Source organism: Eschscholzia californica, unplaced genomic scaffold (genome assembly GCF_041429995.1).
Source record: "Eschscholzia californica isolate CP2 unplaced genomic scaffold, dmEscCali1.0.p SCAF_2, whole genome shotgun sequence".
Classification (NCBI taxonomy): Eukaryota; Viridiplantae; Streptophyta; class Magnoliopsida; order Ranunculales; family Papaveraceae; genus Eschscholzia; species Eschscholzia californica.
The window spans coordinates 32,943,035-32,958,461 of NW_028238309.1; the positions used below are offsets into that span (position 1 = coordinate 32,943,035).

Consider the following 15,427-nt stretch of genomic DNA (forward strand, 5'->3'; position numbering starts at 1 on the left):
CTGCTTATCTGTTAAAAAACGCCACACTATTTTAGCCACAAGAGACTCGTTTACTTTAATAAGAGATCGAATACCTAAACCCCCATGTATCTATGAGCTACTAATTAAATTCCAATTAATAAAATGCAGTTTTCTTTCATCCACACCATGGCCCCACCAAAAGGATCTCTGTTCCTTTTCTAGCTCTTGAATAATTCGTTTTGGGACCATCTAATAACTGAAAGGATAAACACAAAGAGGGCTTAGAGCTGATTTGATTAGAACAGTTCTTCCTGCTTGAGAACCCAATTTTTATTTCCAACCCGATAATGATTTCTGAAATTTATCTTTTAACCAACCATAGCTTTTGATTCTATTGCCTGGTTTTAGAAGTAGAGCTCCGAGATATTTTGATTGATCTGTCATGATTGGAGCATGAAGTATTGACTGGAATTGGGTTTTGATTGTAGGTGGCACTCCTGAACTGAAGTAAATGGAGGATCTTTCATAATTAACTGCCTGTCTTGAAAAGCTGGAGTAAATCGACATGAATTCTAGAATAAGGGTTAAATTTTTGTTAGTAGCTTTACCAAAAATGATTAAATCATCAGCAAATAATAGATGTGAGATTGAGGGACTAGTGGGATTAACCATGTAACCCGTGAACAAACACTTTGATTCATAATGAGAAATAAGTAGGGATAGTGCTTGCGACGAGAGGATAAAAGGTAGAGTGACAAATGACACCCTTGCCTTAGTCCTCGAGAGCTCTGAAAGCTCCCATAAAGGTGACCATTAACCTGAATATAGAAAGTTGGGGTGGTGAGGCAAGTTAAAATAAGTTGGAGGAGCTTTCCTTTTAGGCCTAAAGCCTTAAGTACTTGCTCCATAAATTGCCAACTCGCCCTGTCGTATGCCTTTGTCATATCCATTTTTAGTGAAAAGCCACCACTTTTAGCCCTGGACCCATGCATAAAGTATAACAACTCTTGTGTTATGACAATATTGTCCAAGATTTGTCTATTCGGTACAAAACCATTTTGGGTCCACATTATATTTTCTTCAGGAAAAGGTTTTAAACGGTTTGCTGTTATTTTGGTGATGAATTTGTAAATGGAATTCCATAGTGAGATTGGACGAAAATCAGACGCGCAACTCGGATTTTTGACCTTAGGAATCAGTGCAAGAGTTGTATAATTATGGGAAGAATCGATGGAACCTGATCTGAATATACTTTATACGAAAAGTATGAGTTTGTTGCCAAATTTGTCCCAATTATGTTGAAAATAACCGCACGGTAGTCTGTCAGGTCCAAGACTTTTATTTCGTCCCATATTCATTACAACTCTTTTAATTTCCTCTGCCGTTGGAATGCCTGAGATGGCGTTGGTGTTTTCGTCTGAGATCACTTTATTATATGCATTGAGAACTTCCATTGGCGGTTGACTAACTGGTTCAGCTGTAACAAATTCTGAAAAAAACTAGTTAGATCTTTTGCTATTTCACTCTCATTAGAGCTAAGGTTACCTAATTGCAGTTTTAATTGATGGATTCTATTTTTTTTCCTTCTTACATACATTGCAACATGAAAAGCTTTCGTACCGCGGTCCCCATTATTAACCCATTTGAGTCTAGCCCGTTGCTCGCATTTTGTTTTTTCCACTTCCTCTATATAAATTATTTCCTCTTGAAGTGAACTTTCTAAATCCATGATTTCAGTATTAAGATTTAAAGCTTGAATGTCCACCAATCTTTTGTGGAGTGCTTTCAATCTATCCCGAAGCATATGGAAGATCTTTTGCTCCACGCAATCAGATTAGTTTTAACCGTTTGTGTTTTTTCATAAAAATTCCCATTTGCTTGATTCCAATTGTTCTCAAAAGTATCTTTATACTCCCTGTGTTTGGTCCAGGCCATTTCAAATCGTTGAATAGTTGGTAAAATCTGTCCAACCACTTTTAATTTGAGTAGAATAGGTGTGTGAACACTAGCATATCTAGGTAGATGAAACACTCCCGCGTCAGGGAATTGAAGAAGCCAATATGAAGATACTAAGGCTCTGTCCAACCTTCCTTGAGTGAGATGAACTCGATCTCTATTATTTGTCCACGTGAATGCTGGCCCATTGAAGCCAAGGTCGATAAGTTTACTTTGTTGGATGAAAGACTGGAATTGATTTATGAAGGGGATGATTTGTGTTCCTCCATGTTTTTCTAAGGAGTTACCTATTGCATTCATATCTCCTATACAGACAAAAGGATTAGTAACTTGAGATAACTTCAATTTTAAATTATTCCAAAAACATAATCTATCCTGAATACGAGGAGGCCCATAAATAGTAAACAAGTCTCAAGTATTATTAATAGAAGTATCAGACAGTGGCATGTATCAAGTTTGGATTCGAATAATTAATAGAAATACTAATATCATCGGTCCAGAGAAGGCAAGACCTCCTCTTCTACCAGTAGAGTGAATTTGATGAAATTTACTATAACCTAAACTTCTAATAAACGAAAAATTACACAAATTAGACAATTTGGTTTCAGATAAAAAAACTACATTGGGCCTGCCCTCAGGAACTGAAATATGACATTCTTTGTCGGATGGTTCCCAATTCCCCGACAATTCCACGCAAATATACTCATTCTTCCATCGGCTTTAAGGTAGTCGTGACCTTATCCAAAGGTGATTTCAATATGGCATGTCGTGCCATTCGTTTGGTGATTCGTCTGTCGTCGTCCTCGACGCCACGTTCTGGGTTCATTTCAGTATTAATTCCATCATTAAAATGAGTGGGGGATAGAGTAGAATTGGTGTTGGCCAGAGTAGATAAGCGAGTTCTCTACACTTTGTTAATCTTGTCCAAAACAACCCCAAAGTTAGTATTAAGAGAGGAAGCCGAAATAGGCTCTTGTTCATGGTTTCTACCATCAGGGGCTGGACCTAAAACACCCGAATTGTGAGAAAAGTTTGTTCCTGTGAAGGATTCAACTTCTCTTCCATTTCCTATAATGTTTAAAGGAAATTTAAACTTATCAGAATATTTAGGTTGCATGGCCAACGTAAGGTAGGCTCTTTGTTCCTCGGTTATACTTAATTTAAGCAGATCCCCAAAATGTAAAAGGGTAGGGCAGAAATTAATGGTATGGCCAATTCGACCACAAGAGAAATAAAACATGGGTAACTTCTCAAAGTGCAATTCAACTGAGATTAACTGAGTATTAGACAAATTCAAATTCACCCTCTTCGGTAATGAATTAGCGATTGGGATTTCGACTCGAACTCTTCTAAAAGCCGTCCATTTTAATGTGTCTTCCTGAGTGGTAGGCTTAAAATTTCCGATAGTTGAGGCTTGCCTGTTGATGTTGGTACTGTTGAGGTGTCTCATAGGAATACCATGCATTTGTACCCAAAACCACACTTTGTCGAAAGTGTGATCAATTGGGGCGATTTGGTCGTTGCATTCCTATAAGATGATTAATTCTTCCATAATGACCCATAAAGAGTGATCTATGGCCATTTCCAATTTCATACTCGTTGAGAAACGTATAAGATAATGATTTTCTTTAATTTCTGTAAGGGAGAATATATTCAGGCCATACAAGACTTTAGATAATTGGATCATCGCCTGACTAATATCAATTCGTTTGTCACTGCAGAATTTAATAACTCCATGTCTGATTATCGTGGGTTCTAAACTTAGTTGATCAAACCCATCAACAGTTTGAATAGACGGTTCTTCCGTTGTTAATTCCGCAAATTGTTGTAACAATTCTGAGTTGGTAGCGTCCATAGTGTGTGAGAGAAGAATAAGGAGATAATAAAGGGGGATATGAGGATGAAATTAAGGAGAGAAAGTAGGAGAATGAGGATGAAAAGAGACTAAAACTCGACAAGATAACTATAACAGGAGAAAAGAAAGGAGAAAGCACGGATATAACGTAACCGACTGAAACTGCCAATAACCACCCTAGAAAGGTGGCGCCACCTCAAAAAATTTAAATCTCCACCAGAACAGAAAATCGCTCCGCTGCACTCGCAATTCTTCTAACATATATATGGAACAAATTCATAATTCGTCTCTCATTTCTTTCTTGATTTCTCCTTAATGCAATATTTTTTTTCTCCGGTTTGTGCCCATTTCTTTAACTCTTAACTTGTATCTTCTATTCCGTCTTGTCCTATGAAACTCATCTTGCACCTATAACATGCATGAACACCCAAGGCCATTCTAGCATGTACCTCATCTTGCACCTTTGGCCCCTTCATATTCGACCACCAACCAATTAATGATCAACTTATTGCTTTTTGACGCACCACCCACAGAATAATCAGACCATATGTTTAGTTAACTCGCCGTGATATTTTAGGTTTTCAATCTTTACCTTTTTTACCCAACTCGAATCTACTTGCTTGTAAGAGCAACATATATACCAAAGCATAGAAAGGTATCCATCCAGAAAGCACAATAACCATGCCATAAGCGACATCTCAAACTCCTTTTAATAATACCAAGAACAGAAAGTTGGATACAGGGCAAAACTCCAAAATGTTTTCTAGCATGTTTCAACAAAAAAAAAAGAATGCTTTTTCTCCCTGAAAAAATGTACAAAAATTTTAAACTGTCCTCTGATACACTCTGACCCTTCAAAGATTAAAATAATAATAGTACAAGCAACATGATTTTGGACCCAAGTCATGATTTTACAATAAAGAATGGATGGTAACAAGAACATAGATGGAATTAACTGGAAACAAGAAAATTGGCTTCTCTTTTCATCGATACATTACAACCAAAACCAATACTACTACAAACAACCACCCTATTCATCTGCTCTTCTCGGCACCCTTCGGTACTGTTCCAAATACCTTGTCCCACAGTGATGAAGTTATCCCGAATCCTTTCGTCTGAACTCTAAAGTGATGATTTAAGTGATATCTCTGCAAATAATCAAAACCCAAACAAAATAATTGCTTTAGTCAACACAAACTGGAATTTGTTTACTATTTTCCTTCTTGATTAGCAGACGCAGAAATGCTGCAGACCCCTTATTCTACTTGTAAAACAGTAAAAGTAGGATGGCCTAAAAGCATCGTATAGAACTATAGATCAGCATTTAGACGATAATAGTTTTTATACAATCGAAGCCACCCTACAGTTTTAGGCTATTCCTAGTCTACGTTTTTGCAGATGGGATCATTAAATCATGTCATTGTTGAAATAGAAACAAGCAACTTATCATTTCAGTCAACCAGCACAAACGGAGAGAAAAGTCATCATTTTCTTCGTCTCATCCTACGATGTTGCAAGGTTACACTTTTAAGGATAGCTTATATGTAAAACAATCTATTTATTTATTTTTTTTAATTCTCACCTTCAGATCTCGAGTAACTTCTTTAGTTGGCTGTCCATGGTGCAAGTAGTAGTGGGTACAGTCATATATTACATAGCCCAACAAAACGCCTCCAAATAAAGCAGGGGTAGTTGTAGGAGTTGAGAAGAGACTAACCAAGTACCAGCACTAGCACGAAAGATCACAACAAAATCAGTCAGACGCAATACAGGAAATGTATACAAGTGATAAACTTTAGTAAAACCCTAAATATATATTGTCTCGTTTCACAATGTTCTTCTACTCAAGGAATAAAACCGGCCCCTTGCCGGACCACCTCTGCAAAAGATCCATTCTATATTTTGGCGCCTTGCCTTTCTGAGTTACCTCCTATTTGAAACTAGACTTTGGTATATGGTCACACACACACAATAATATATCATTTATTTGTAAACCTAATTACAAATTTATCATATTTTATATTATGCATATGAAATGGGCACATTTTACAATATAAGGTGTACCGTAACTATATATTTACATATAATGGGAACTCAACTCGCCCTGCCTTCTAATTTCAGACTCCTCGGCCCCGTCACACCTTTCACCCCAAATAACATTGCAGTTGTTCCTATTAGTAAATAGTGACATAAGGAGTTCAAAAAGCACGTTATTCTTTATGACATGACAAGAGAGGGAGGAGGAGAAACTTACAGGCACACAAAGAATAGCTGTTGCAGCAGGAGGGAAAACAAGACGTAATCCATCCATAGGATGCTTGTGATGGCAGCCGTGAAGAAGATAATGCAATGTATTTCCCCTGTGGCACGTTCTCAATATTTTTAGTGAATATGGCTAAATACTATAAATGAAGTAGAAAAGGAAAGAAAAAAAAAACTAAATACAGCATTCCCCGCAGAAAATAAATAAATATTGAACTAACCAGTAGCTCGTGGTGTTAATGTGGAAAAGGAAGCGGTGCAAAGTGTATTCCAGTAATGACCAAATAAATATCCCTCCAGCTACCATTGAAACCGCCTCAGGAAGTGTATGCCCCATTTTAATAGATAAACACACTAACCAAGAAATAACTGGCATCCAAACTAGTGGAATCACCCACCAAACTGTACGAGTCAACATCTGTTCCCACGCCAAACGTCAGTAAAAAATATAACATATGTATCCAACAGATCAAAGTGATATATAAACAATGATGCATGGTTAAGGTTTTGTGAGCACAAATCTGGCAGAAAAACAAGCCAATACAAAGAGTTGATATTTGGTTCGAATAACCTCCTCACCGTATATATCATCCTGACAAGTCAGAAGAATATACATTTCTAATCCAATGATAGCACAATTAATGATTTAACATAGCCAGGAAGCTTAGTACTATATAAGCTTCCTTTTATAAATATGGTCAAGGTTTTAGCTTTTAGGACTTTAAGTTGTGTGAGGATGAGAAGATTCAACTCAACGTAATCATCCATGAATGGAGTTACTGGTCCCATGGGTTTTTAGTCTTTATGTTTGAAGTGATGTGCTATTTGCTTGACAGGTCGTTCTCCTCGGCTGTAGGTAACTCAGTATCCACTTGCAAGAAATTTGAGGTTCTTTTGTCAAACAGAGAAATTATCAGCTATCATGTTTGACAGGTCAACTACTTGGGTACTATTTGTCATGGCCTTTCGTCCTTCGATTAATTACCTTATTTCTTCTACTTACAAGATTCTTTCCTTTCAAAGTTCAAACCTGAATGAGCTCAAGTCAAGTAGAAATAGGGTAGTTAAGGAGGGGCAACTCCTCAAGAGATCCAACAATAGATCAATCCTCAAGTAACCCATGGAAGAAAGAAAAGAGTGTATGATTAAGATCTTTTGATCCCAAAAAATGGGGAAAAGAGGTCAATGCATGCTCTTATGATTAGCAAAAGGAAGGTAAACTATGACCAAATCTAGAACATGTAACGCATATCCATCTGCATAGAGACACTGAACGCTCATGCACACACTTAAAAATACCTCCCAGAAGTCGCTTTCAAAGAAGCGTGGCCCTTCCTTGCTAACAATAGGCTGATGAACCCACTCCTGGTAAGTGTCTCCAAGATAACCAACCTATAAGAAGTGGAGATGTTAAAACAGAAATAAATAGACAATTCTAGGTGATCCACTATATTTTCAAAAGTACGTCAAAGTTAGTGACTTCATAGCAGATGGGATTAAAACATGGAGATGCCAAACAGAACCAGTAAATCCTTGAGAAAGTAAACAAAGATATCGATAATGTCCAGAGTGATGAAACACAAATGTGGTGCACTTCAAAGAAAGATGTCCAAGAAAATAATATACAAATATGAACCGAGAAGCAAGATTCGAAATGTAGGAACCACTCCAATTAAGTAATTAACATTAGCTTTTCTTTATCTTTGACTAGTGGCAGAAATAGGCTTTTTTTATCTCTCTTTTTAACACCATTAAAAGATAAGAACATAAAAGAAATAGGAATCAAATACAACCTGGAAGACAAGAGGTTTAGTCAAATCCACTGTAAAGCCCTGAGCCACCATCTTAGCACCTTATGTTCTCTATAGACATTTAAACGACAATATGTTAAGACAATAAATGAACTACCAGTTAATATGTTCTGGAAACACATTGAAATGCACAAACTGTTATGACATAACGTATATCATCCTCTGCCTCTTAAACTGTGAGAGCTCGCATACATACACAAGAGGTGGAACAAAAGATACTAGATAACTAAAATTAGTACAGAATCCATGCCAGGTTGTATACCAGAACCTAAATAGAAAAAAACAGAAAAACATGCGCGGGCACACACACATTCGAGGAACTTAAGTATCAGGTGTGACACTAGAAGAATTGAGTAGTTGGTTACGGTAATGTAAGAAAGAAAAGATACTGTTTTTGATTTTTGTGAGGCGCTCGCCTAGGCAAGCTGGGATGAAACGGAAGCGCCTCGCCTCACGCCTAATACATCATATACAAAGTGCGATTTGTGGGTATTCCTTCTATAGCAAGTCCTCTTCTTTTCTGATGATGACGCATGATTCCTTCACCTCTAAATTGTTCCCTCACAAATCTAAATCTTTAATAAGAAAAACAAAATTATTGGGAAAAACTGTTTTGTTTGAATCACCTAATGACTATTTAAAAGAGTCCTCAATCAAAAACTCGAGTTCTCACTAACTGTCTTAGTCTTCAAGTGCTTAGCTTGGAACCTAAACTACGAAGTTCTCACGCATAAATGTGTCATGATCAGAAGTTTACTACATGAATGCCCGAAAGTAAAATGAGCAGCCCAATCTTTTTGAAATATTTCCCTGTTCTCTAAACACATTGTTACATCACAAATTCATTCTTCTGTTGGTCACTTTTCCTTTCATGAAACACAGTAAATAACTTCTATTGCATCAAAGTTCTTGGAATCTTTTCTCCCTTTTTAACAATTAGCATCTAATTTCAAGAACATTATCTCCTCAATTACAAATTCATCTGAATCAACTTAATGCAACCACAAACTCACAATCATTTCCAACATTATTCACAAAATTGTACAATAAAAACCACCTAAACAACAATGCCACAATCAAATTAAACATTTTAATTAGAGATCGGAATTAAAAGCAAAAATGAAACAACATTACTTGAAAAGTGGATATGAAAATATAAATTAAGAAAAATAAACCTGAGGAGAATAATTTCGACCAGATCTGAGAGTTCTTTCTAGGATCTTGCAAACCCTAAAAGAAACACGCGAAAGCCAACCCTCTGAGTGATGATATCTCTCCTTTTCTCTTGGGGGACCTTTCAATCGGTTTTGCGAATGATAAGAGAGAGAGAGAGAGAGAGAGAGAAGTGGAATTGGAGTGATGGGTATCTTTTCTGGTTTCAGAGCTAAAACCAGAAAAATGCCCCTAATTAAAGATATAACCTGTGGATTGAATTTAACAACACCAAGTTACAGACCCAGGTTGTATTGTCACGTTGGTTTCCAGCTAGGCATATCTCTCTCTCACTCTCATTTTTTTTTTTCTTGATGAGATCTCTCTCGCTCTCACTTTATCTCTATCCCATCCAAACATCAGTCTCACACTCTCACTGTTGTGGGACTGTTGGATTTTCCAACTAGAATCAATTTGTAGTTCAACAACAAAAAAAAAAAAAAAACTAGAGTCAATTTGTATTTTATTGATTTTCCAACAAACTTACACCTGTTCAAATTAATAACAAATAGAGAGGAGGAAAGATTGAAAAACTATTATTGCTATTGTACTCTCACTAATAGTGTCTTAATGAAAGAGTTATAAAATATATATAGAATAGAAGACAACGAAATAAAAAATAAAAAAAAGGGTTATTTTCGAAATAGCCCCTAACTTTGTGACCAGCTTCCTGCCTAGCCCCTAACTTTATTAAATATTTTCATATGGTCCCTTTTTTCAATTATAGTTAGCACACCGTTAACTAGTCATCACCTTCTCTCCTCCATCTCATCTTCTCTCTCTGCTACATCATCTTCTCGCCACCTCATCGTCTTCACTGGCGAGGGTCGCCGGTCGGTAAATTTTCTGGTCGGCGACCTTCAAACATTAAAAAAAATATTTTCTCTCTCCTCTCTCTCTGTCAAAAAACAATTTTTTTCTAAAAAAAAGACCTAGATCTGGTCTGTTCTTGAAGAATTATAAAATAACTTTTTTTAAAATATTTGAAGGTCGCCGGCCGAAAAATTAGTCGGTGACCTTCGCCGGTGAAGATGATGAGGTGGCGAGTAGATGAGATGGAGGAGAGAAGGTGATGACTAATTAACAGTGTGCTAACTGTAACTGAAAAAATGGACCATATGGAAATATTTGATAAAGTTAGGGGCTAGGCAGGAAGCTGGTCACAAAGTTAGGGGCTATTTGGGAAATAACCCATAGAAAAACAACAAAAAAAAGAAGACAATGAAAGGTGTACCATAACAATAACAGAAGATGTTGAAAAAGGAAGAATAATTAATGAATTTTCGTATATTTGCGATGATCAATCAGGCATGCCTTGAATTTATAGTGGCCCAACGCCAAAAAAATGTGGTCCTATATTTTATAAGTATCCTAGGTACCGTCGCGCCTACAATAAAATGAAGTTTCAATTTAAATGCGTAACTAATTTTGAATGACACTAACATTTGTGAAAAAAGTTCACTAAATTAGGTTGCTAATGTCAAGAAATTTTTTGCTGAAATTTTTGGGAAATTATTGATGATATTTTTGGATAGTTATTTTGTATTTATACACAAATTGAGAAAGCTTTTTTTTTTATCGTAGCTAAGATAATCAACATTTGTTCTTATACAGATAAAAAAGGGGTTGTCGAAAGGAGATAGAAATTCGAATTATCGAATAAAAGAAATGGTTGGATGTCTAAATAAAATAAGACAACCTATCAAAAATCTAATGTGGACAACAAATCTCGTCCCATTTTTCTTTCTCTAACTCAGTAACTCTGTGACACGAAATTTGACCATTCAAGTCGATTTTGGTCAAATTTCGCTCAATTTTAAAACATTTTATTAGCATTCTTATTCGACATATACGTATTACGTCCACCACCCTTTGGTGTAGTGGTTGGGCATCCCTCTTAAGCCCATGAGGTCTCGGGATCGAGTCTCGGTGAAAGCAGTTTATCACCAAGATTTATCTATGTAATTTAGGCAATAAATAAAGTACATCTGGGAATGGATGGGCTTTGAGGCCCCTTATAATGGCTCTAAGGGTCTTTATATAGCCTTTAGGCCCAAAATGTCTTAATGTGGTGGTTATAGTGCTCACCCTAATGTAATGCATATTATATTCACGATGTATTAATGTCATCCAAATTTATTGACTTTTGGAGTCCAATAAAAAAAAATAGACGTGTGACTATCTATATATGCGTATAATTGTGCAAAGAGAATAGAGATAGAGAGAGAGAGAGAGAGAGATATACACATACATGAGTAGTGTGTAGAGAGAAATAGAGTGATGTAGACTAAGAGGTACAAAACATGAGAGAAAGTGACTATTCAGAAAATTAACTAGGATTAAAGTTTGTTAGGGTAATGTCTTATAAGTTCCTAACCTAATTTATTAATTGTAACCCACTTTATTAGGAATTGGTTTCCCTTCTACTTCTCTTTGGAGGTCCTTAATTAAGGTTCGTACCGAATTACAACAACATATTTTCTGGTCGGTCAACAATGGTATCAAAATTGACATTCTCTCTGACCCATGGATCCCCTCCTTACCAAATCGTATCCAGACTACAGTAATACAACTTCCTAGACATGTTCAAAGGGTTACAGATTTAATTGATGCAGCAACAAACAACTTGAACTACAATCTGATGCAACAATATTTTGATGAGCCAACTATACCAGTTATCTCAGAGATCAATGTCCCGCTTATAACTATGCAGGATAAACTCACCTGGAGTATTACCGAATCAGGTAAGTTTACATCCAAATCTTATTACTTTACTGTTAAACCGAGACCTACTCTCAACCAAACTATATCTGATTTCCTTTGGATGAAACTTTGGTTTAAGAACACAATGGATCCAAAAATACAACTCTTCATATGGATATTACTCCATAATGGTATTGCGGTCCTTGGCAATATCGGATCAAGGGTTCAAAACATCAACCAAATTTGTGCTATTTGCCACTCGAAAGTAAAAACAATATCCCACCTATTTGGAGACTGCATCAAATTCCAAGAACTTATCTCTTTAAGACACACAGAACTCAAAAAAAGCATTCACACAGATCCTGTGACTACAATACAATATCTACTCATTCAAAAGAACAACAAAAATGAGATATGGTTAGAGTAGACTTATCTAATATAGTACTGGTGGAAGGCCAGAAATAACTTAATTTTGTCAAGGGTCCCGATCGATATTCGAGAGATCAATCGCCGAGCATCAACCCATCAAAGGTTAGTTTCTCCTAACTCTTCTACACCCACTAACTTTATCATGATGCAGGAATATGTATGGACTCCTCCTCTATTGGGAAAGATCAAGATAAACACAAATGGGGCCTTTACACAGTTAGGGGCCTCAGCTGCTGCGGTGGTGAGATCGAACATCGACGACATTTTAGTCTCTAAGCAAAAACGGTTTGCTCCAAAATCAACTCTCCACAGTGAGGCCATGAGGTTTCTACTCAGAACACAACTAGCAGACGAGCTACGGACGAGGAACTAATACTCGAGTGGGGATTCACTATCTATCGTTGCATTTGTTTCCGACAATTCAGATTCAATCCCTTGGAGACTCCAGGATGATATCGCACTGCTACTTAGTCGTCTCTTCACATACAACGCGTCTATTCACTACTGTCGACGTGGGTGCAACGACATGGCACATTCTCTGTCCACAACCTTTAATGTTTTGTAACCAGGAAACTAGTTGTTTACACCTTTTAAAGTTAATCTTTTGTAGTCCATATATTGTATTGATTACTTCTTGTAGGACTTATTTGTGTTTTAATGAAAGGCTTATGAAAAAAATATTAGGATTGGTTTATATTGTTAAAATTAGGGGCCGCATATATGAAAGAGAATGTAGAAACAAGTTACGGGGTTCACCTAGTCCAATCCTTTAAGCCCCCAACCCGATTTCTTGATTAAGTTCTGATTGGGGAGGCCCTTAAAATTGGTGGCCTAAGCAAGACTTTACACACTTTGGATCATGATTGGCCATCTGATCAATTGCAATAGAATACGAGGGTATATATTTCTATAAATTTGAAATGTTTGGTGTATAATATGTTGTTTAAGATACAAAGAATTAACTAATGCATGATTTCTCATCTTTAAGTATAATATGGTGTATATATTTCTATAAATTAAACTCGTATTAACTTTCCTTTACATAGATGGTTATTTCTCATCTTTAAGTATATGCATGCATCAGTTGTAGTTATCGGTGGACAACCATATGGAATGGTGGTCCATTATAACACTCCTCTTTGGATGTCCACTGTTCTAAGATAATTGTCTTATTAAAAACATTGTCAAAAATCCAGAGGGAAAAACTTGGTTGAAGGAAAAAGAATACGATCCTTAAAGACTTAGAGTAGTGTTGGACACGCATAAGCTCTCTCGCTAAAACAATGTCAATAAATCCCTGGGGAGTAAATATAAATGAAGGGAAAACGAGTACAACACGTAGAAGTCCAGTAACATTGACTCTCTTGATAAAATTCTCCCTTGATGAAGATATCCTCCTGATTATATCAACTCACTACGCAACATATCGCTTTTTGCTACAGTCACAAACCATAACAAATATGTAAAAATCCATAACAATGAGCTTTTGTTATGGGCCATTGTCCGTAGTTGAAAGTCCCGTAACAAATAGTATTTGTTACGAACTATTTGCTACAGCTCTAGATTCATAACTAATGGATAGCTTTTTGTTACACCAAAGTCCATAACAAAGGGTGAAATTATTTTTACAAAATATGACCGTTGGTTCTTTTTACTTATGACAAGGTTGTAGCAAAATTATGTAGCTAATGCGTTTTGTTACGACATTCCCGCATCAAAGTATCCATATTAATTTCCTTTTCAATTACAGTTTAGGCATACCAAAGAATTTGTATTATGTTTTACTTACACGGTGGGTGTAGAAAAAAGCCCGTCGTATCAATTGTTTCAACTATAATATAGACGTAGTAAAAAGGTTGCAACAAATATGTTCCTTAATATAAATATCATTGAATTATAATCAGTAGCCTTGAATTTATTAAATAACTTCGTTCAAACTAATAGATTACAAAATTGCATCATATTGATTCATTCATTAATACTTCACTGTAATCCTTCCATCGTGAGAGTCTAAACATTAAAAAACAGTATATTGTATGCAAAATAAACGTGTTCCAAATGTTGTAAAGAAGTTGAGACGCTCTTTGACGAACTTACTTTGTATTGTTTTCCAAATATATTTACCACCTGATTCAAATACGAATCTGAAGTTAACACCACCATATAAATAATTTAAACACTCAAATAAAAGGGCAACCACAATGAAAAAGTTAAGATATGATCAACCAAGAATTAAGATATTAGTGGGAAACATTAAGTGCGATGTGATAAGAAAAACTTATAATTAATCATTCACATATGTTTGTTCATCTTGTCCCACTCTCTCTTTTAGCATTTGAATAATCTGGTAGCAGTATAATGTTGAATCAAAATTCTTTTATAGGTAAAAGTAGTACTATACTGAGAATATTTATCCTCAGAGAAGTATATCAAGTTCTGAGATTGTAAACCAAACACTTGGACTATAGTTTTGTACACTTCCATATTGATCTTGTCTAGTTAAGGTAGAAAAATACAACGCAATGAGAAAAGAGATACTTATTGAATTACCTGGACATCGTTAGAGGAGATCTTCGGTGCTCTGAGCAAGAGCATTAATGTAAACATGTTAAGGGAAACATAAGCAATATAACTTAACTCAACATCACACTAAATTAATGTTTTATGAGAACACAAAAAGAAACTCTAAAACATAACAAAACTTGCACCATATGATATCTATGTATCTTGGAACTCTTTAACTTGAGAATAAAAATAAATTGTACATGAAAATACAAAAGATCTTTTTATATCAAGAATACCTTAGAAAGATTTCAATCAACATCAAGAACTCACATGTTTATCCCCTCAGCTACCTAAATGTATTCAGCTATTGTGTCCTGGAATAGCAACTACTAAAATCATATATCTAACTGCATTAAGATGGAACCATTAGCAGGTAATCTGCAATTTTTAGTTCATCAATTTTGTCTATGGAAACATAAACTAGACTGGATCATGGAAACATAACTAGACATGATCAATACGAAAGTTCACAAAACTGTCTACTCAGAATCTTCAACGTCGAAAAGCAATAATGAAATTTTCATATTTGATGAGTTTGATGGAAAATATTGATGGAAACAATATACCCCCAATTGTCCTCTAAGTTATGGGGTGCTAGGTGCACAAGACTTTCTTACATCAAAACAAGATACCCCGCACATCAATAATTTTGTACTACCACGTACACGACAAG

General features: G+C 35.9%; 1 protein-coding gene across 1 annotated transcript; it reads right to left on the reverse strand.

Annotated features, from left to right (window-relative positions):
• Window positions 1–4,566: 4,566 nt before the first annotated feature.
• On the reverse strand, window positions 4,567–9,611 carry LOC147557455 (dihydroceramide fatty acyl 2-hydroxylase FAH1-like). The gene is made up of 8 exons (XM_086658305.1): window positions 9,504–9,611; window positions 9,021–9,460; window positions 7,828–7,896; window positions 7,334–7,426; window positions 6,256–6,452; window positions 6,027–6,132; window positions 5,355–5,501; window positions 4,567–4,920 (listed from the first exon to the last, which is right to left on the reverse strand). Exons 3-8 carry the CDS (start codon window positions 7,876–7,878, stop codon window positions 4,807–4,809), a joined length of 708 nt encoding a protein of 235 aa, XP_086514431.1. The 5' UTR covers window positions 7,879–7,896; window positions 9,021–9,460; window positions 9,504–9,611; the 3' UTR covers window positions 4,567–4,806.
• Between the last annotated feature and the right edge of the window lie 5,816 nt (window positions 9,612–15,427).